The sequence below is a fragment of the Cetorhinus maximus genome, chromosome 7 (assembly GCF_964194155.1).
Source record: "Cetorhinus maximus chromosome 7, sCetMax3.hap1.1, whole genome shotgun sequence".
NCBI classification, from domain to species: Eukaryota; Metazoa; Chordata; class Chondrichthyes; order Lamniformes; family Cetorhinidae; genus Cetorhinus; species Cetorhinus maximus.
The window spans coordinates 83,749,974-83,773,474 of NC_135885.1; the positions used below are offsets into that span (position 1 = coordinate 83,749,974).

Consider the following 23,501-nt stretch of genomic DNA (forward strand, 5'->3'; position numbering starts at 1 on the left):
TTGACAAAAGAAATAACGGCAACATCAGGAAATGTTTTTACACAGAGTTAGGATCTGGAATGCACTTCCTGATAGTGTAGCTGGGGCAGGTTCAGTCGTGGCTTTCAAAATAGTAGTGGATAAACACCTGAAGAAAGAGAATTTGCAGCGCAAGGGGAGTGGAACTGATCTTGCAGAAAGCTGGCATGGACTCGATGGGCTGAATGCCTTCTCTCTCTGCTGTAACCATTCTATGATTCTAACAAGCCCATCATTTTTAAAATTGTTTTCAATTTTACCCATCTGTCTTCTCACCATATCTTTCAATCTCCTCTTCATAAGTATGTTTAGTTACAACCCATTTATATTGACCATCTTGTTCCCAGAAAAATAAACTTGTATTAAAAAAACACTTAACTGGCTTTACTTCTTTCTTCTAACCATCTAATTTTTAACTACTTTCCTCTGATGTTTGAAGTATTCAGCATTGTCTAGATCTAAACAATTTGTCTAGATCTACTTTATCAATCTTAATCATGAAACAATCAGTTAAATGAGAAAATATACAAAATACATGCAAACTGTCCAGTTAGTACTATCCTGTGTTTGTTAAAACCCTTAGAAGTTAACTATGCATAAATGACAATGACTTTTATAGAGATTACTTCTCATGCTAATGAATCAGTTACAAAGTAGCCAAAGAATTATGTCTATAAAGGAGCAACCCTAGCCTAAACTGTTCCTATAAACTAATAGCTTTTTCTTCTTGTAATAATTGGGAAGGACTCAGAATATAGGCTTTTATAAAACTGAAAGAGACTTCCATGTTCCATCTAATCAGCCCCAAACATCGTTATTTTTCATATCCCTCAGGCTTTCTTTCTGCCAAAAATCTATCCAGTTGCCTCTTGAACATAGTGACACAATTTGCCATCACTCTTTCCCAGGGCAGTATGTTCCAGTTACTCAACACTCTTCTTGTGAATTAGTGAAATCTAAATTGTCTTCATCTTCTCCCTTCTGAATTTAAGTTCAGCCCACTAGTTGCAGAGTTTCTGATTATGCTAGTGAAGTTATTAGGATTCTTGGTTAACCAAATGCTTGTGGTAACTGGTACATATTAGCTGTCGTGTCCTGGAGGAACAGATAAGTTAGGGGTACGAAGGCATTGTTTGTATTGGTAATAAACTTGCATTGGTAAATGCATTATTGCACAGCTCCAAGTTCCACCTACCACAGCATTCATCAATGTTACATTAGAAATTGACTGAACCAATGTGAAATATGTCAATGGTAACTTATTAAGTATGGACCAAAACAGAATGCTGGATTTCAAATGGTTTAACCACAGAGTGCAAAATATTGAGTGCTAATTACTTAACAGCATTGGGTATGTTTGGGTATGGCATAAGTCCTTTTGTGCCCCATGACAGCCATACACTTTTGTTATCCACCATTTTCTAATTAAATAAACTAATCAACTGTGGGACCAGATGTTCCCATAACAGAGACTTCTGTGACAAGTGTCACTGGAAATTCAGTTAAATTGAGATGTGGTCTGCATTTAATTAGATGGTCCTGGTTAAAGAGCTGACTCACCTACTTTCGCATCCACATCATTAATAATCAGTATGCCCCATCACTAATATTCTGTGATTCAGGACCAATACATAATACATACACTCATCTAGTCATCAGATTTAACAGCTACAGGGCAAGCCATCTTAGCTGTGACAAGAGTTACGAGGATATAAGCAAAACTTTAAAATAATTATGTTTAAAAGCAGCAAAGTATTTTTGCCTTAGCTAACAATAGCTAGCGTTTGTCTTTTTAAATAATTTTTCCCTCTTTAGTGGGTTACATTATTCCTGAACATGCTTATTTGAGTAATGGGGGAGATTAATACAGAAACAGCTGCTTCCTACACAATCTATTGAAATTTAAATTTCTTCTTTAGAATATATTTACAGTTTTGATATATACATTGTCCAGAGGAAACTTTCCCCCAAAATTTACAAATTAGAAGAGTGTTATTTTCTCCAGCAATGACATCTCAGTGAGTATAAAAATTCACTGCAAATAAATAAATAGCTCCTTTCTTCCAAATAGCCAATTATCACATCAAGGTGGTCCTGGCTGAAATAAGGAATGTGCCTTGGAGAGAATTGCAAATGTGTATAAATTTAATGCATCAATAATGTTTACTTATCTCTAACATAGCTGTATAAGTGAACATTCATTGAGGTGATGGGAGTTAACCGTTTGAGGTTTAATTGCATATATGCAAGATGTATTAGTCCACTAACAAGGCTAGTGACTGAAGTATAAAGGAATTTACTATCTTAATGTATTTCTATTTTAATTGATCATTGTAACATTATTTGCAAAGTGAACTATTGTGCAGGGGTTAAAATCTTTATTTATTTGCAGAAACAAAATTGTCAATACTGTTGGGTAATTTTATTCTTTTTATTCCAATTCTCTGTTGGTAGGAAAAAAATGAGGGTAACTTTTCAATTTTGGTTTAGAATGGAAAGTTGGTGGTATTGTCAGAAATACAACCCATCCAATTTTCATCTTCATTGAGGTTAATCAAATGTGGTGTCAAAGTTGAAATTTTAGCCCAACATATTTTAAAATTTATTCTTGATGCGCAAAACCCAAAGAGGATCCACATTTAAAAATATAGTAGTGAATCAAGGAGTGGTGTTGATCACTTATGAGTCAGAGGTTATATTCCAAGGGATGTGGTGGGGGCACTGACCAGAGGAAGTGGGAAGAGTGGGCATTTACAGTGAAATAAATTTGTAAGAGCAGAGAGTTTTTGCCTGTGTCTTGGAAAGTATATTTTGTGCTGTGAGCCTCAACTTACTTGGAGCTAGATTGCTTGAAACTACATTGACAATGCCTCAGACTCGCTTCCTATTGGACATTGCGGTGACACTCTAGTTCTCATTCTGAGCTGAATTCAAACTGGGGCATCAGAACCAGAAGAACTGTGTGCTGCACCAACTTCTCCAAATTGCCTCCGTAACATTTTTTTCTCGTAATTTTCAAGCTAACTACCCTGTAATGTTCAGGGGTTCTGCCTGTGTATCTTCAAGATTTGTAATACAGCTTTTTACTAGTTTTCCTGCTTCCAAAGGGCGAGATATAATTTTAACTACAATAACCTTACATCATATTAGAATTTTAAAGGAAATTATTCATCTGTGCAAGATAATTTATTCTATAATTACTTCAGCCACCACAATTTGCACATCTCTCTGCATCCCCTTGATATTATGGTTAGAGGATGGAATAGCTGCCACAATGTATTATCGCGAGAACTACAAGAACTACATCGATGGAGTGCAATGCTCCTATTCCTCCTTTAGATACTTTGCTTATTCTTAGAGTTACGGCTTTAATACTTTTCTCCCACTATAGAGCTTTCTTTTACTTGTATTTGGGTCTCTTTTAATCTGTTAACTCTACTTCAGATATGTTAATGTGTCAATGGGGAATTGAGCTGCAAAAGTAACAGTGCCTTGTCTCTGCCAATACCTACTTATGAGTTTCCCAGCAATCAAAAGCGGAACACTGCCTCAATTTTTCTTTCCCCCTCCCCAACCAAAAGACACATGACAATTTTAGTGCCTCTACTACTCTCCTGCCCAACATCAGTTAACTCACTGAGACTGATGACTTAATATGGAACGTTCTTGGTCTGTAAGGGTTAGTACTACACCTGATGGTTCACCTGCAAATCAAAGTGAAGGTTGGTTATCATTTTTTCCCTTGGCTAAATATAGAAAACACCAGATTAGATTTTTATTTTAGATTCTGTTTTCCAAAGGTATCAAAACTATTCTGTGTTTTAAAAGGTGACCATACTGCATTTATTCAAAATGTTTGGACCAAAGTTGCAGCATTTTGGCAGCCATATTTATGGAAGAGTTCTAGGCATGGATTTCTGTGAATAAATAATCTATGGAGGTAGATCTTGCATACAGTCTACTGCATAATAATAGTCCAACATAAGAAATAGGAGCAGGAGTAGACCATTCAGCCCCTCAAGCCTGCTCCACTGTGCAATAAGATCATGGTTGATCTGATTGTCCTTAACTCCACCATCCAACCCAACTGGCCCATGCCTGCATTTATGTTCCACACTAGCCTCCTCTCCGCCCTCTTCATCTAACCCTATCAGCACACCCTTCTATTTCTTCTCCCTCATGTGCTTATCTAGCTTCTCCTTAAATGTTGTTCACCTCAACCACTCCATGCAACAGTTTGTTTCACATTCCTACCACTCCTTGGGTAAGCAAGTTCCTCTTGAATCCCCTGTTGGATTTATTTGTGACTACCATACATCTACTCCAGTTTTGGACTCCTTACAATGAAACCATTTTATCTACATCTACCCTACTCTATCATACCTTTCATAATTGGAGACCTCCATCAGGCCACTGCTCGGCTTTTTCTTATCTAGAGGAAAAAGCCACAGCCTGTTCAGTCTTTCCTAACAAGTATATTCTCTCAGTTCTTGTATCATCCTTGTGAATCTTTTTTGCACCTTTTTCAAATATTGATTTTATAATGCAGAGACCAGAGCTCTACATCATACTCTCTGTGATCCATCCAAGGTTCTATACAAGTTTGACAGAACTGGCTGCTTTTCAATTCTATCCTTCTAGAAATTAACCTCAGTGCTTGGTTTGTTTGCTTTTTTGGCCTTATTAACCTGTGACACCACTTTTAACGATTTGTGCATCTATATCCTTGTTCTTCTCTAGTATTGCTAAAAAGAGAGATATTGTCAAAGCTTTTCATCTTGCACTCATCAGGACAGATTCAAGAATGCCAAATTTCAAAGGAAACAACAATTTATACTGCATGAGAAAAGGGTGCTGATTTGTTGGCAAATCGATGCTGGTTGAGGTGTTGCCGTGGAGAATGCACTAGGGAATTATTGCCCCCATGTTTTTGTTAGCTTCAAAAAAGGTGCAATGCCTGGACATATTCCTTTTCCCTGAAGTGGTCAGGTCCCTGTGTGTGGAATATATGTAGCTTCTGGCAAGTGTAAATGCAAACCCAAGTTGCCAGAGTTCTCTTTGAAATTTGGCATTCTTGTGTCTGCCCCGATGAGTACATGATGTAAAGTTTTGACAGCATGTCTCTTTCTTTTACTCCATTTAGGCCCATTATGCTAGCAGTAAGTGGCTCCTAATAATTCCTATCAAAATTAATTTGCCAGTTATGTGCCCATTCTGCGAGCTTATTAATGTCCTTTTGAATTTTGTTGCATTCTTCTTCAGCATTAGCAATATTACCAATATAGTAGATTTGGGCCTACTAAAGTCTTGCTGTGATGATTTCAACTGACGTTTGCTTAAGCCACAGATCCAGGATCATGCAGATGTGATAGGTTGTTTATGTTTTCCAATAACATCTTTCAGCAGCTGTGGTTCTGGAAATATGTTAACTTGCATGGATAACATTGTACCAGATCTGAATATTCTGTCCAAGCCACAAGTGTCAGCAACCAACTGCTTTAGTTTGGCTATTGTTGCCAGTTGGTTCTGAATGAAATATGTTTTTTCATAAATTAAATTTTGTGTTTAGTAACCTGAAAATAAAGATTAAGAAAGACAAATTGGACAAAACAAAAATGTACTCTTTTAACTATTCAGAGCGTTATGAATAGGATTATTTAAAATAAGACAAATAGCCAATAGAGGTGAATGGGTGCTGACAGGCAATGGAGTTGATACTTCTGAAGTATTAACCCCAAATGTCAAATGCCAGCCTGTCTATAAACATCATTCCTTTTCTTGAATGTCATTGCTTTGATGTAATTGTGGTGGTTCATACTCGTACCTCATTGTAGTCTTGAAATTATGCTGTGTTCAAAACACTAATGTTTGCACAGCATAACATCAACCTTATTATTGAAGTGCTTTGTGCAAAATGAAGAATAAGAAAATAAATTATAAAAACTACCAGCAGAGGTGATGATGGAGGAGGAGAGTTTGATTTGCAGCAGACAAACTGACCTCTGAAGTGGATGACGTGGCAGTTTTTGTTGAAGACTGTTCCAGAAACACACCTATTTGAAAACTCCCCTAAATATCAAGGCAGCTATCATATTCCAAGTTCCTAGTTATGTTGTGTAAATTATATATGCAGTGGTTACTGTTCCAAATGAGTGAATTGCAGGCATCCATGTTGGTTGTAATTTTGTACCAGATGTTAGTCTTGTGACTCTTCAACAATAATAAGCACATGAGTGGATATGTACTTTATATTTGAGTAAAGATTTGATAGCCCAGAGTTACAGATATATACAGAACATGTATGACATGCTACATTTAAACATATGATTAGATGGAGCCTGAAAAGCCAAAGTGTGAAGTTATAATGGATTTTGGATGAACGAGCCTCAGAATCTGTGCAATAACTTATCTGAATTTAGTGATCTTATGAGGCCATAAAATGATCAACACACACATTTAACTTCTCAAGCCTTCTGCACTCCTGTAATGAAATGCTTTTCTAGGCATCTGTTCCTGTGCATTAAAGGCCTTCACAATCTGTTAGCACTTTAGCTTTACAGCCGCATCTCCCACATGTCTTCAAGCTGGATAACCAATTCTCTATAAATACTGAAAGGACCCTTCTGTAGTTTCTTAAATTTCTGCTTGTACAATTCAGACAGGAAATCATAATCCTCAAGGGTAGCATACTTTGCAGCAACACCATCCATGCTATCAGCAGAATTGACACAATAAAAAGTGGCTTTCTGCTTATTGATGTTGCAGGGTGACTAATCATTTGTTTTTGTCCCATTTGTTGTGAATGCCTAGCCACATAAATGCTTAGATAAAATCATCAATGTCACTTCCCTCTTTTAAAACTTGCCATGAGGTTTGATTTCATAAAACAGTGAGCCTCCAAGTTCAATGAATAAGTGGACATGCTGCTAATAACTAATTTCCCTTCCAGTTCAGGAGCACAGTGGTGCTGTTCCTCCTTTGCATTAGCCTCAGATTCACAACATTTGCTCTTCCTGCAATCTGCATTATTCATTCTAGTTCTTCTTGCTAATGTTGCTCTCAGCCTAATTTTTCTTCCTGCCTTAATCACTCAAGTCCTAATTGAAACTCTCACCCCCTTAGTTGAAAGTCTCTCTGCTTCACTTTCTCTTTGGACTCTAACATTGTTAGTGCAAGATCAACTTCTTTTCATTTGAATAATTTGCAAATATTACTGCTTCTCAGCAACCAACTGTAGAACAATAGCATTGTGTTGTGATCTGAGCTGGATATTCATGCCTTTCCTGTGCTCTGACTTGTGCATCTGCAATTTTTTGAAGGTGAACCAGGAACACACTTGGTAAGACAAGGCCAGATATAAATCATTAAGCTTTTTAATTTCACAACAAATAAACATACAGAGCAACAATTTGATTGAACTTGCTAAGTTCCTGAGAGCCAGTGCAGACACGATGGGCTGAATGGCCTCCTTCTGTGCTGTAACATTTCTGTGATTCTGTAATAATATAGTGGAAGATACACAATATATTTCTTCACATCAGTGTGTCACTTTTCCTGATAACCCCAAGCTATCTCTACATTCTCCTTTGGTGCCTCGTATAGGTTTGTCTCTCAGCTCTATTCTTGTAAGTCTCTACCTTTGTGATTTTTCACTCTTAGCCTGAGTGAAGGACCTATTCCTGACAATTCTTGCAGATTGCCTGGGACTAGAAATCTCCTAACACAATGGCCTGGAGTTTGTGGTCAGTAGTGAGAATTTAACCTCATTTGCATGCAGTGATCCTGCAATTGATTACAGTGTTCGTTACTGACCAAGTAGCCAATCACATTAAAGGATTTTCACAGACATCCAACCAGGAAACAAAAAGCAGTAAAATCATTTTTAAACATGCTAACATAGAACAAATTAAAGATTGGGGCATGCACATGGATGAAGGTAGAAGCTAAAATAGTCTGAAACTTTTTTTAAGACCAATAATTATTTTTAAAATGTAGTTTAAAAAATCTAATCCTTCAACGGCACCCCACAATTTTAAAATTAATCCTTTTGGGACCAGTTCTCCTCTTCAAATTTTATTACCCACATTGCTGATTAAAAACCAGTTGCACCTGACTGAACAAGGAATGATTTTTTTTATTGGATTTCTAACAATGATATGGAAGCAGGAAAGTTTAAGTTCTCACTGATTTTAGTGTTTGCTGGTTTGTGTGGGGTGGGGGGAGGGGGGTGTGTGTGTGGGGGGAGCGTAGAGTGCAGCCCGAGGCTGAGCACTGAGTAATATGTGTGGTCAGATTCGGACTGGTAATGACGGAGAATGCTGACAGCTCGTCACCCTCCCGACCCCACCCCTAACTGAAATATCCTGGTCTTGGGTGTGAGGTGTTGACCAATTACTGAGACAGACTGACAACTTGTTTATTGATTGTTTATACAATTTGAGGGAAAAAAAACAAAGCCCACCTCATTAGTTTTAAATTCCTTTTTAAAATCTTGTTTGAATATACAGTGTTTTTAAATACAACCCTTAAATGTAACTCAAATTTTTCTCAAATCCTTTCGATTAAAAAAATACTCAAAAAATCCCCTAATTCAACCAAGCTGTTAAAATTGAATGACTGTTGGGTGAGCTGCAACTCTAACATTCATATAAGATGCTATCGAGAAGCTAATGTGAAGGACCAAAGCTCTTTCAGGATAGCTTCTATGGTTAAAGACAATGGAAGAGAAAAACAGATAATTCCAGAAGTGATCAATATTTTATCCTTGGCTATGGCCTTTAAAACCAAAGTTAAGAACATAAGAAACCTAGGCCATACAGTTCCACCATTAAATAAGGTCATGGCTGATTCTCATGCTCACTTTCTTGCCTGACCCCCATATCCCTTGATTTTCCCAGGAGGAAGGCAAGATAGTAAGCTAATGTGTCTGAACATTCAAATATACATTTCAATGTCTTTACACTGGAATGAAGTATCACTAAAATAAAAAAAGTATATATGATGAAGAGTCCTAGATTATAATTGCAGCAGCTTTAGTGTTGTGTTGCTCACAAGTAGTCTAGGGACTTGGAGTATGGTTATGATGTTTAGCTTCTCACTTGGTCCTGTCTTTTTTATACTATAGCTGTTAACAGGCAAAGACAAGTAACTGTTGGTACTTATGTACAGCTACAATGACTTTCAGTTTATATGTAAGTTTCAGGCCCCTAGCCAATGTCTGATTTCAATCTCTTTTTTTTGAAGATTGTTTACAGCTGTAATGAAATGTGGCACTTTGAAGTGTAATGTCTGGTGTGTGATGGATGTATTTTAAATTCAAGGCTTTTTTAACGCACAACAGTAGCTCAGTAGATATGTAGACTAAAACTATTACTTCATAACATTTTGTTTCTGATTTTCAGATTCCCAAGATGAATGTTACCCAGGTACTTCATTCTACCTATTAGAACAAAGTGGATATTTGTATGAACAAGGATCATATGGAGAGCATGAATTATATCATAAGCATTTCCCATTAAGTACAGAAGAAATTGATGCAACTGAAGAAGGTACCTTTTTAACTTTTCACTGTTAGTAAGTGTTATGGACAGGAGAGAGACAGGCAAACTGTACTTATTTTCTCTCTCCAACTGTCTGTAAGCAGAAGGTGTTTTGAATTTTTAAGGTATGCGGCGGCGTGTTTTCCCAAACCCTCAATGTGTGAGATCCAATTTACTAATAACTCACAGCAAGCTTGCATTATGATTAACTCAGAAGGTTAGTTTATTCCACAATCAAAACCTGGGGGAAGAGTGTTTGCAATTTCCCACTCTACTACACACACACAGTAAAGGGGGGAATGGAAAAAAGAATTTTACAAGTATGGATACTAACAGTACAAGAAGCACAGAAATGGATATTAGTTCACGTGGTTTTCAGAGTCAGAGTCCAAGGAGGAGTTCTTTCACATAGGATTTCGAGTTCAGCTGGCTGAAGACTGGAGTTGTAGAGTTTGCTTTACAGTTGGTGCTGATATAGCAGATGAAGTAGGTACACAGAGACTGGGTTAGTTCTGTAGGCGATGGTAGGAAATCTTCCAGGAGGAATAGGCTTTGAGGAACAGGCGGATGTTCTGCCTAGACTTTTGCTCCTCAGTTGGTTCACTAGCTGGAAGTTAAACAGCAGACTGCCTGTAATGTTAAAACTATCCAAAAAGGCCAGAGGCTTAGGTCATGTGAAATGTCACGTTAATGGTTAATTGCAGCTTAACAATTAGTTTCTGTGCTTCTGGCCAGAGTTCCATTGTGCCTCCTTACGTGGTTATTAGCACTTCTTACAGCAGAGTTTTGATCTCTTTCTTTTGTGATTGTTCAGGTTGGGTAGCCAGTTCGTCTGCACTTCCTCTGCTTTTGTTGATTACAAGGGGCCTGTACAATGAGGTGTGCGATTCCCCGAGCTGAGCAAGGAATACTTTTGCGCTTGTAACTCCTGGTGGTAGCTCCCAGATTAAAGGGACCAATCATGTGGTCACATGTCTTGTAGCAGCCATCCTTTTTGGTTCACCAGAAAATCTATTTAAAAATAAAGCAATAAAAATAAAGTTTTTGAACGTAGTGTTGGATTTCTTTTCATTTCGTAGGAACCCAATATAAGAGTTGGCTGTGATTGTTTATTTTTACAATTCTAAGTTTATTTATGCAAAATAATAGAGTGGGCATATGCTTATCCTCATCTGAATTTCCCTTTTTACTTTTCATACTGAAATATTTATTCGAGAACTCAGCAAAATTGCCTTGTGAACTTGAAGTAACTTTTTCCAATGATTTACAGAGCATTAAACTCTAAACAAAACAATACAGAACAGGTCTGCATTTGCTCTAGACACCTAAGGAAAGAGCTTGCATTTTTATGGCACCTTTTCTAACCAAAACAATTCACAGCCAATGAAGTACTGTATTTCTGAAGCGCTAATGCTGGGAAACACCAATGGCCAATGTGTGCACAACAAAGTCCCACAAAAAGCAATGAGATGAATAACCAGGTTCTCTGTTTAGGCAATGTCAATTAAGGGAAAAATTTTGGGTAGCACACTTCCACGTTTCAGCGATGTGGGCAGACAGCATCTCTGATAATGTAGTGCTGAGAGAGAGCGTGTTGCACTGAAGTATCAGTCTAAATTTTGTGCTTGGGTCTCTGGAATGTGCTTGAACCCATAACCCATAGCAAGAGTGCTACCATGAAGCCAAAGTTGACACTTTGCAACTTTTAATTTTTTTTTAGTGCTACATTTTAAATCAGCTGCAAGGTAAATTGTACATAAAATGTTAAAATGATTTTAATGTAGTATGCCACTATATTTAGCTAGTGAATAATATCTTTTTCTCATGCATGTACACATCAAAGTCCATATCAATAAGTTTTGCATTTAAATGAATGCTAATAATGTATGCACTTTCTAAGTTAAGCAATACTTAAACCTTAACAAACTTGTTGTTTTCTAGGTGAAGAGCTACTTTTCAGCTCCATCAGGACTCCAAAATTTGAAATGAGAGGTTCAGAGGAAGTAGCAACAGGAACAGTTTTGCAACGCTTAATCCAGGAGCATTTAAGATATGGAAACCCAAATGAGAACATGAACTTGCTGGCAATACAGCAGCAAGCTACAGGGAGCACAGGGCCAACCAACAGCACTGGGAGCACATACTCTTCCACAGAGAACCTTGCGCAGGAAGATCCGCAAATGGTCCATCAGTCAGCACGCCAAGAACCTCAAGGGCAAGAGCATCAGGTGGACAACAGTGTGATGGAGAAGCAAGCACGGGTCACTCTAGCTCAGCAGAATATTGAAGAACTACCAACCTATGAGGAAGCCAAAGCACAATCTCAGTTCTTCAGAGGGCAGCAGCAAGCATCTGCTGGCCCTGGTTTCTATGTTGCAGGGGTCTCTAATCAAAAAACAAGAACTGAGGGGAGACCTACAGTTAACCGAGTAAGCTCTGGGCAGGTACACAAAGATGAGGCACTAAAAGAACTTAAACAAGGTCACGTTCGTTCGCTTAGTGAGCGTCTAATGCAACTTTCTTTGGAAAGGAATGGTGTAAAATCACATCCTCCTGCCTCAAATAACAATCTCCCATCCCAGCAAACCAACAAAGCCTTCAAGAATGGGGGTCAACCATCTGCTCAAACCCCTACGAAGGGAGTAGACCTAAGAGGTCCTCCTCCAGAATACCCTTTTAAAACCAAACAAATGTTGCCAACACTTAATCAGCCTCATGAGTTTGGGCATTTTTACAATGATCCACATTCAGCGAATCCTCAGGAATTGCTTAAACCATATCCTGGAACTGTGGCAATTAGACAAGAAGCAACAATCCTAAGGTATCAGTCACCACCAGAATATGGGTCCAGCAGGTAAAAACATGTTCCTTTTTTAAAAAAATGTGTTAATTGGAAGGAATTGTTAAGCAATAATAGATTAGGTATTCTGTGCTTGTGTATAAATTGTTGTACTCTGGAATTATTTTGGTATGTTAGCACCAGGATTTTGGAAATGTATAATAGTGGATGTGTGAAATATTAATGCTGACCTTACCCACCAGGAGCACGTTTCAGTGCTGTACTCCTCATGCGATCTGCCCATTAAATTGCCAGCATGCGTTTATAGACTTTACCCTTCCACATTTGTGTTGCATCTGAAGAGAGATATTTTGAACCACATGCCAGATTCACTGATCCTGCATCCCCAGTGGTTACTGTGCTTGAAAGTAGCAGGGATCAAAGATAGCATTGCAACATTGGTGTACCAATTCTTTCACTCGCATTCCTTTCAAGCCTGGCTCCCTACTGAGATTGAGTTTGTTGAATTTACCTTTGTATAACATGACAGTGAAGTACTAGTGATTGCAGAGCTATCACTGGTGATAATAACGGTGGAAACAATTTGAAATAAGTTAAGAATATCAGGCAAAAAGAACATTGGTTTAAATGTGATTTTTTTTCTTTATAAATCTAAAAACAACGGATTTTGTGTACAAGACAAAAGTAAATTATTTTAAATTAATATTAAAATCATTAATGTCTGATTTTTCAGTCATTGATACTATTTAATTATTTAGTGCTTAGAATCACATAGCAATGAAATAGAATGTATATCCTAACATCTTTCTAGTCCCTTACATTGTATAGAAACAAAATTCTCATTCTACAATTTCTTATTGACTTTTCAGCTCATGAAGCCCATTCTTTCACTATATCCAATCTATACATTCACATTCAGAACTTTCATGGTCCTCACATCTTCACTATTCAATTCTGCCTGGCCAGTATTGCTCTCTACTTCTTTATAGCAGAGAAATCCTTGTATCTCATGGGGAATTGATAATTTCAGACGATACCTGTTTCTACAATTGCAGACCCCTTTCTTAGCCAGATATTTTTCTAATTGTTCAGTAAAGGAATTATTAATCATATTGTTCTCATCATTAGCTTAGTTAAGTCAAATTAATTCTGTGCTCTCAAGTAACCTGCTTGTATCTGTATAATTTCTGACTCTCAGCATAATTTAACTACAACATTTCTTTTTAAAAAAATACTACTGGCATATAGCCATGATTTTCTGGTCTGGACATTCTAAACATTGTCCTGAAGAAATGGAAAATGTTCTGTTCCCCATAACGTCATTTCTCAGCATGATACATACGAACAGGCAGAGTTTCAGTAGTACTGTGGCAAAATCCTTTCCAGGTCCTTGATAGCTCACCACCCTCAACAGGAAAATAAATATTCTTTTCCTGAATTAACTGGCTTCTTATTGTTTGAAAAAAGTCTCCCATAAGGAGAACATTTGGATTGGATTGTAGGTAACCTATCTAAATATTATCAGTTGAAATGATGAGAAATGTACACTGAATAGGATAGGAAATTAGGGAAGTGGAGGTAAGGAGAAATAGAGAGGAATTAATCTTTAAATAAAACAATTTTTAGTTTTGAGAAACAACTTGTGAAATTACTTGAAAAAAAAATTAACAAGGAACTTAAAGACACCAAGAATCCTTAAGAAGTGTTATGATCATGTGAGGATTAAAAATGAACAGCTAGTTTATTTTTGTCTCTCTTTTTTGGCCAGCGCAGGCAAGATGGGCTGAATGGCCACTTTCTGCACTGTAGCTTGTCTATGGTGAGGAGGAGTGAACTGGCTTCCCGCTCTTCAGCCCCCTCGGTTGGTCACAACAAAGGTTTAAGTTTCTTTTTCATGAGGATATGCCTTTTCCGAACCCAAATGTATTTAGCTATTTATGCAGTGAGCAATAAGGAGCCAATCAAACAAGATTTTCTTGCGTTAAGGAGCAAATTTATTAAGCACCAGGAAAAATAATAAAGCACAATGTCAAGCATTCGGCCCTCATGCAGTCATTTAGACGCATGCATACACATACACACGTATCAGAGATAAGCTAAGTTTTAGCTCACTAAAAAAATTTAAAAGAATGTTATGGTTAAGGGTCCTTTGCCCTTGAGTCATAGATTTTTAAACCTTGCGGCCGATTTAGGTCAGTAGATTTCGTGGATGTGATCATATGTAGATGATGTTGCAATTATTATGAGACTTCGGTTCACTGGTAGATTTCTAGTAATGTTGGCTTCTGAACCGGGTAATACACTTGTTCTAAAAGAGAGAGCGGGAGAGAGAGAGAGAGTTAGAGCTTTCAGCCTGCCTGTTCTGCTGAAGTCTTCCTTGAAATCTCTCTGCAGTGGCTGCAGCCTGGCCCATTATAAGGGTTATGAGGAAGGCGGTGGTGGGGAGGGTGGGGTGGGTGGGGTTGGGGGGTGGGGGGTTGCTGGTTGTTGATGACGAACAAACAGCGGCAGGTAAGGGGAGCCCAACAACCAGTACCCTGCCTGGAGACATGAGGGTAGATGAAATGAAATGATGGGGCAAAATGGCAGGGGCTATTATTTAATAGAATAGCTTTTGAATAATTTTTTTGTGCTAAAAATGAAGATTCACTAGATTTGAATTAAAATGTTTCAGAACAGCTGTTAGGTGAGTTAAAAGAATACTTTGGTGTTGATTCTGTAGATGAAGAAAATGATAACTGTCCAGAGTTTCTACACAGTCTAACTCCAAAGGGTATGCCACCGCAAAAACTTAGATTCAAGGAAGGAGCAGTTGTAACATTGCTATGAAACCAAAGCAAGGACTTTGTTATAGAACAAGATTGGTTGTTAGGAAGCTGATTTCTTTGATAATATATGCTGAAATTATAACATTCAGATTTCAAGGAGATTGTGTTTATTCCTTGAGCGACATTGAAACCATCAGATCTAAACCTGTGTTTTCAACTCAGAAGGAAACAGTCCTCGATCAGACTGTTATATTCTATGTCTATACGCAAGTCATAAGGCCAGACTCTTGGCAAAATTTGTATTTATATTCCTAGGCCTGTTTTCATACATGGACAGCTCTATGGTGAGAGGTTTTAATTCTGGTAAAGCTTTTGATGAAAGATTACCTAGAAATCCAGTATTTAAAGAAGTACTGTGAAGTAAAGGGTGGGGTTTTCCAGCCCCTGTCATGGACGGACATTTATCAGCTTTCCAAATTTTGTTGTCCTGGCCATGACAATGCCCACGGGTGTTAGGGCAACACTTCACCCACAGCTACACCTTTTACAGATTTCTAAGGAGATAACCCAAAGATAATCATTCGACTGTAAATGTTTTGCAGGTCTCTGTTAGTTTAAAAAAAACCCAGAGGATAAAAGCCCTGGTCCAGATAGATTATAACTGCATATTTTGAAAGAATCTAGAGGGTAGTAGAAACACTTTTATAGATATTTAATTATCTGTTAGATAAATGTGTATTGCCAGATGACTGATGTATGCTGACATTTAAGAAGGGAGGTAGAATATGTCTAGGGAAAGATCAGCCTGTCAGTTTAACATTGGCAGTAGGAAAAATAATGGAATCCCTATTAAAGGAAGGAATAGAAAAATAATCTAGGAAACCAAAAATATAATGAGGGATGTTTAGCATGGATTTCAAAAAAGAAAAGCCTTGCGTAATCAACCTCACTGAATTCTTTGAAGAGGTAACTGAAAATGTAAATGCAATTTATCTAGATTTCCAAAAGGTGTTTGATAAGGTGCCACATAATCGAGTAATGAATGACAACGGAACATGTGGAGTTGGGGGATAAGTAGAAAAATTGGATAACTCACTGGTTGCAAGACAAAGCAAAGAGTAGGGATAAAGGGTAGTGTTATGATCCCAGCTGAGGTTACCCCTGGACAAGCCTGATCCCAGACTGGAACCCAGCTTGATAGATCCTAACTTTTATTTGTTTGTTTAGATACGTGGAGAGTAGCTACTGAACAGAGTCACAGACGTCAACTGATGAACTTTTAATAAAAGAATAAAACATAAACAAGATGAATTATATTACAATATTCTTTCACCCACAGCTACACCTTTTACAGATTATATACAGATTTGTAAGGAGATAACAAGTTACAAAAGCTATCTTATACTCTAACATTCACAGTTAAGTACACAGCCCATGTAACCCAATTGGCAACCTGTGGTCAGACACACCACACTCTGAAATCAAGTGACAGACTTCACCTCAACCAGATGCTATAGATCTCTCCTCAACTTCCCCCAGACACTTGTCACACAGTGAGCCAACTGGTCTCACTTCACTCCATCCTTCACACAAGGGTTTCCAATTTCCAGTCTCCAAGACCTCGCCTTAGAATCTTCTTCCAAACCAATGCTTTCTCTCAGATGCCTTCCGCAAAGGTTCACCTCCGGGGTTTCGAACTCTTGTTCCGATGTTCCTCTCCCCTGGGTCGCCACATGCATTCAAGCTGTCTTCCATGCACTCTTTCTCACCAACTCAGCCATCAACAGTACCACTGCGTCACACGCCCACAGCAAAGAGTCACAGACCTTCAGCCATCTCTTTGGACCTCCTCGCCTCTTGCAAGCTGTTATCGTTTTAAATCTGCTTTCTGCAGCTTTCATCTCTTTAAATCTGGAGCCTTTCTTTCTGCCCCTCACTCTTAACTTCACTTAACAGGACCTTTTCCAGGTTCCTGTTCTTCCTTTGACTAGAAGGTCTGCTTGGGAGTTTCCCCTGCTCTACTCCCCTGGATTTTTGGGGTTTTTCTTTAGCTTGGAACTTGCTATCCAGGTTGCTACCCTGGCAACTATCTTCAAAGGCAACTGAACTCCAACAGCTTCCAAAATAAGCTGCTGTTTCCATCTTTCCTGTGTGTGACTGTGGGAGGGACTTGCCTCTCTGGACTCCTGTTGCTAGGCAACAGCCCAATTCTTTCACCCTTGTTCTTCCACCCTTCCACTGTAACTGCTATAGTTGTAAAAGCCACTTTAGAAATGCAAGCGCCTTTTAACAGTGAAACTGAAACTCAATTTGACCTTTCTTAACACACAGATACAGAAATACAAATCAAACTTAAACCTTAAAGCCAAAACTCATTCCTAACACCCACAAATATAAATATAACTTACTTAAACTATCTCTATTTTCTAACAGTAGCTATTTGGAGTGACACGAGGCAGAAAGTTGGGTCTCACAGGATTGTGCTGGGACCACTGTTCATAATTCATGTTAACTATTTAAATTGGGTGTCGGGGATAGTCAATAGTGCAACAAATTACAAGATGATATTAATAAACTTGCAGAATGGGCAAATGAATTTCAACAGAAATCTGAAGTATTACTGTTTAGTAATAAAAATAATGTCACATATTTTACTTACAAAATAAAAATGTAGATGGCGTAAAGGAACAAAGAAATTTTGATTAGAGATACACAAGAGGCAAAAGGCAGTGACGCAGGTTAATAAGGCCGTAAAAGCAATCCAAGAACTAGAATTTATTTCCAGAAAGATGGAACAGAAAAGTAGAATAGGTAAGCTAAATTGGACATTGGTTAGATCATGTAGCCTTGCTCAACATTTGGATACACCGGAGAACTGATTATGGAGGGAGTCCTGCCTGGTCTGTGGACTTTCAGTATTGTGCTCCTAAGTTGTTTTGCAGAAACTTTATCAGACAAAAACTTGACATCAAACCACATAAGAGGATAATGGGGCAGGTGATGAAACAGCTTGGTCACAGTGATAAGTTTTATGGAGGAGAGAGAGGTGGAGATGTTTATGGAGGGATTTCCAGAGCTTGGGGCCTAGACAGCTATGTCGTCATGCTATGTAGTGCAACTGCCCGTAACCCCTGAGATTTCAACTTTTTAAAGTTGTAGCTAGAATTCTGAAGTATTCATCATGTGTGTGGCTGTGTACCATTCCATTGATTTTCATTTTTGTTGTGATTTTCCAGGCAATGCCAGGCATTTTTCCAACCACTGCCATCACAGCACCACAGCCCTATGTCTTCCCAGAGCTCCTTGGAAAAGAGTCAGTTGCAACTCGCACTGTTGCAGCCTGCTCCTCCCCAATCTCAACCACCTCCTGTGTCAAATCAGCAGCTTTCAGTTGATGCAGTTGCAATTGTGGCACGAGCTCAGCAGATGGTGGAGATATTATCAGAAGAAAACCGTGCCCTTCGCCAGGAGCTGGAAGGCTTCTATGAAAAAACTGCAAAACTACAAAAGGTATAGTGGTTCTTTATTTCAAATTGAATGCAAGCCAAGTTCCAAAGATAGTTCATTGTTGAGGTGTTTGTAGCATTTGTTGGCCATATGGCTGTTTATACTGTTTTATATAACCAGTGGATTTCTAAAACGGTATTAATAGCATAGCTGCAATGGTTTTTTTTAATGCTGAAAACAGCAAATACAATCAATATAAACTAAAGTTGCATTGTGAGAAAAGCAAAAGCAATACATCAGAAGAAATCTAAATAATTGTATAGTATAATTCTGGCAAATGATTTTCATTTGCACCATTTCATATTTTGTGTAACTGAAAAAAGTTAAGTGCCAAAACTGTGCTTGAAGCCTTGATGTGGAATCATGTTGGGCAAGGCTTGATTGAAAATCATGTGCAAGGGCGGCTTGCCTGATTCACAGCATTCCCAATTTTTCAGCTGCAGCAGCTGATGTCTGTATCCTACTGTCTAATCTAGTTCTTCTCAAGCTGCTGTCCAAGTGAGAGATGGAAATAAGATGATGGGTGCGGTGTGTTCCTTGGATCTTTATCTCCTCTTCAATCACAAAGGTTATCTTGTAACTGCTGGCACCATGTCTGGGATTGCCTTCTGCACGGATTATTTGCATGGACAGTTGGGTGAAATGGATATTGAGCCTTCTGAGAGGGGAACTTTCTCAACAGTACCTACTTTTTCTACTGGGCACTCCCTCCCGCATGTCTAGCTGATTTCTCCAATATGGGGAAGACATAGAAGACCAGTCTCAATGACGTTGCAAAGCTGAAGATCTCTATTATGTCAATTAGTAGACTCCAAAGTGAACCTACAGCTCTACTTAGGGTTTCAGTTACCAGTAGCCCTGAGGGTACCATGTGTTCCAGTATTGACAGCAGTTCTATGAAGTAGTACGAAGTGGATAAAATCTACTGTATGGATAGAGGTACTAAGTCCTCTACACTTAACGTCACACCTCTTAAATGATTCCAGAAACTAATAGGGCTTAAAAAGTATCATCCATTTGTAGACAGATCTTGGATAACATCTACCCTGCAGTTTTGCTGATGAGGTGGCCTTAAACTGTCCTCCAACCAATCACTTCAGTCTCTTATACTGTCACCTGCACTTGTTCCTCACCACTAATGCTATATACTTCACTTGGCATTTCACCTGTTACTTCCATTTGGAAATCAATCAGAACCCAGTCTTAATGTATCTATACAAATACTTGCAGCAGTTGGAATAAGTACTGTGTGCTGTGAGGTGGTGGGGTCATCATACCCCATGATTACAACATTTGGCCCCTCAGGGACACCTGGGAAAGCACAAAAAGGAACAAGCACAACAATATCAGTCACACATGTTTCAGTGTGGCTTCCCAATATGTGTTATCATGTTGTGGTATATGTTAACTTTGTGGCTGACAGAAGCTTGAGTTGTGAAAGAGTAATAGAAGCAGCAGCAAGATGAGTATTAGCCTGCAGATGTGGGATGCCCTCCTGCGCAAAAGTTATATCTTCCACCATTATCACTGCAGCAGTGCTCGAGAGCAGACATGTCAGTGAGAGTTGCTATGACTAGGTGAAGGGGGATTTAAAATTAATGACGTTAGCTTATCTTTGTATTAAGGGCTCTACAATTGGCAACAGCAACCCTAATTTAGCAAAGGACAATAAATATTGGTCACTATTCATGCTCCTAATTGGAAACATATTCCAACTTGAGTCAGAAAAGAAGGGGGAAAGATAACACACAATAAATATTTTGGTACCATATTGTTGTCTGTCTTCAGAAGAGGAGGGGGTAAAACTGGGAAGAGTTAGACTCTTAAGGTCACCTGAAAATTGCATAAACAACTGATTAATTTCTATTTTAATTCTGTGTAAATGTTTTGGGGGTGTGTGTGTGTCACTTTAGAAGAATAAACATGAATGTAATTATTTTTACATGCTTTGAATATCCAGTTCCATATCTGTTTAATGTAGTCCAAATAAATAGATGGTCAAGGTGTAAGAAACTTATAAATTATCCTGCTTAATGAATTTAAAGTGTCAGAGTTTTGGGAATATGCCAACTATGTCACTAAAAACGTGGTGCTGGTAATTTTAAATGCAAACTAGTACTTTCTAATGTTAGAATTTACCAACCTGTGCATCGTATTTCCACTTAATCCATTCCACTATTAATGATACAACCTTCAGCATTAAGGTTCCCTGAAACTTTTCAAAAGTTGCATCTTGAACTTTTCTTTCAGTAACTTTCTCCACAGTTCCTGGCTGGTATCTGTTTTGTCCCCTTCTTCCTCTCCCCCACCTATACTGTAAAGAGTCTAGGACCTGCGAATGTTAAGTACAGTTTGTTAATGTTACATTTGATGTATGATATTGAAATTGCATTGCAATTATGGTGTTCATTTTGTAAAGCGTTCATACACCAAAAATAGAATTTTTCCTCAGATGTTTGTGTATTTGGGCCACATTGCTTAACTGGAATTAGCACATAGCTGAACTGGCACAGGTATGAAAGTCTTCTTTGAACATAACATATTATTACTGAACTGCACTGGGCTTTTATAATGGGATTAGTGAAAAAGTATACAAAGATTTTGGGGGATTCTTCCCTCTCTGGGGGTATTTTATGGTTCTCTGCCGCTGTTTTTGCCAGGGCTGGGCACATAAAATAGAACAGGTTGCTACCCTGCCCACCCCTGAGCTGTCCCCCAGGTTATGGTGGGCAGGTAAGGTATCAGCCAGCCAGCATGCCCACCTTAGGCCTATTGTGGCCCTTACTTGGCCAATTAATGTCTAGTAAAGGGCGTGTTTCCAACTCCACCTCAATGTGTGTGGCTGGGGAAGGCAGAATGAAGGAGGCCAGCCCTCTCTATAACAACCCCAGGTTAAAAGGTGGGAAAGACAGGAGGGATAACTCCTCCGGGGTGCCCTGTGCCCACTGGGGGCACCCTCCAACCCCACCCCCCAAAAGATGGTACCACCCTTTTTGTGCTTTCCCCCTCCCCCCGGCCTCCAGAAACTGATGCCCCCACCTGGGTCCCTAATCCCTCCCAGACCAAACTCCCAGGCTCGCCTGTAAGTCTGACATGTATGGCTTGTCACCTCTGGTTTGCTTGTAGTCTCAGCAATGACTGCTATGGATTCTGGGGCTGCTGGCACTATTCAGCTGCCAGCCAATTAGATTGTTTGGCTGCTCTCGCGAGCAGGACTTCCTTTGCCTGAGGGGCCGAAGTCCCACTCTCAGCTCTTTAAGGTCACTGCCAGGGTATTATTACCGCGGGACAGCCTTCTTTTAAGTTGGTCAGCTCAAGGCCTCCTTTTCTACTGGGTGGGGTGTGTAATACACCCCACCCCCTCCCCCAACAAAATCCACCGCTATGTTTTATGGTTCGTGCTTTCGTACTATTTTCTAGTCACAAAATTTATAATTTTGTAGCCTTGATGTTATTTACTTATTTAAACACATATGCACAATGTTTTATGTTAAATTTAAAATGGAAAGAATCAGTTAAGTTTTTATAAATAGTCGTTTGGTAGTACAAAACTTGAGTAGTGCTGAAAAAAGACAGATGTTGTCGGAGCTTTTCGTCTTGCACTCATCAGGACAATTCACAAGAATACCAAATTGTAAAGGGAACACCAATTTATACTGCTGAGAAGAGAGTGCTAATTGGTTGACAAGTGGACTCTGATTGCTGGCGTTGTTGCCATGGAGAATGCCCCAATTAACTGATAACTGACAGTTAACTGCCAAGCTTTGTTTAAATTCAAGCCAGGCAAGTCGACTCTGATGGTCAAGGCATTGCTCTGGGGAATAAACAAGGGAATGGCTGTCACCTATTTTGCTTAGTTGAAAAATGCGCAACGTGTGTACATGTTCTTTCTTTCTGCAAAGGACAGGACCCTGTGAATTAATATGTAGCTTCTAGCACACGTAAGTAAGCCACATTGTGGGCTCGACTGATAATATTAAATTGGTTGTCAGTGTAATTCTTGGCACGCTCAGGATTGTTTAGTAAATTTTGTCCAATCGTTGAATCACATCTAAGATTGGATAGAGTTTTGAGTTTTACAAGCACGGGCTGGTTGGTACAGTAAGTATTTTGCCTGTTGCGAATAGCTGAAGGGACATGCTCTTTATTTAGATTATCAGCAAATTGGTGTTCCCATTACAATTTGGTATTCTTGCAAATTGTCCTGATGAGTGCAAGATGAAAAGCTTCGACAACACGTGTCTTTTTCAGCATACTTAGGCTGGGATTTTCTGGCCCTGTCGTGGCAGGATCCACTGCGGGGGTGGGGCGGGCCAGCTGAAAGTCCAATTAACTTGCGGTGGGACCGGAAGATCCAGGCAGTGGGTGGGGCTAGAAAATCCTGGCCTTAAGTTTTTTTACTTAAACATTATTTGAATATATCCCAGCTTTACCAAGCAATGAGTATCAACACAGTTTAAGATGGCACTCTCTACTGCACCTAATTCAAAGCGGCACTAGGGGTCATTTTGACTTTGGTTGATGTTGAATCAGTTGCCTGTTAACGCATCGTTCCTGATTTTCATTTCCATTGTGGGGTTTAAGAAGATGGTTTGCAGTAGAGAACAGAAGCTGTGGGGGGAGGAGGGGTTATCTTTGCATTCCAGGACAATTCTGGAATTATGAGCAGTTTTAGTGAATGAGAACAGGATTCGATAGTGCCTTTTGTGATCCAGCCAGATGGTTAGATGGCTGAATGGTTAAACCAGTTGTCCACCATATCTGTTCAAGTCTGTGTCCCTTGGACCCAGGGGAGCTTTGATGAGGACCAGGGCAAACAGCTAGGGTGAAAGAATAATGGTTTTATTGGGGACTAAGGCATTTAAGGCG

General features: G+C 38.9%; 1 protein-coding gene across 4 annotated transcripts in view; it reads left to right on the plus strand.

Annotated features, from left to right (window-relative positions):
* Positions 1 to 23,501, plus strand: part of amotl1 (angiomotin like 1) — a 148,013-nt gene that overhangs the window by 46,075 nt on the left and 78,437 nt on the right. For all 4 annotated transcript variants that reach the window (XM_078545779.1, XM_078545780.1, XM_078545781.1 and 1 more), the window contains 3 exons: positions 9,420 to 9,566; positions 11,499 to 12,411; positions 18,362 to 18,635. In XM_078545779.1, coding sequence (XP_078401905.1) covers positions 9,420 to 9,566; positions 11,499 to 12,411; positions 18,362 to 18,635 — 1,334 coding nt within the window. The remainder of the gene's footprint in view (positions 1 to 9,419; positions 9,567 to 11,498; positions 12,412 to 18,361; positions 18,636 to 23,501) is intronic.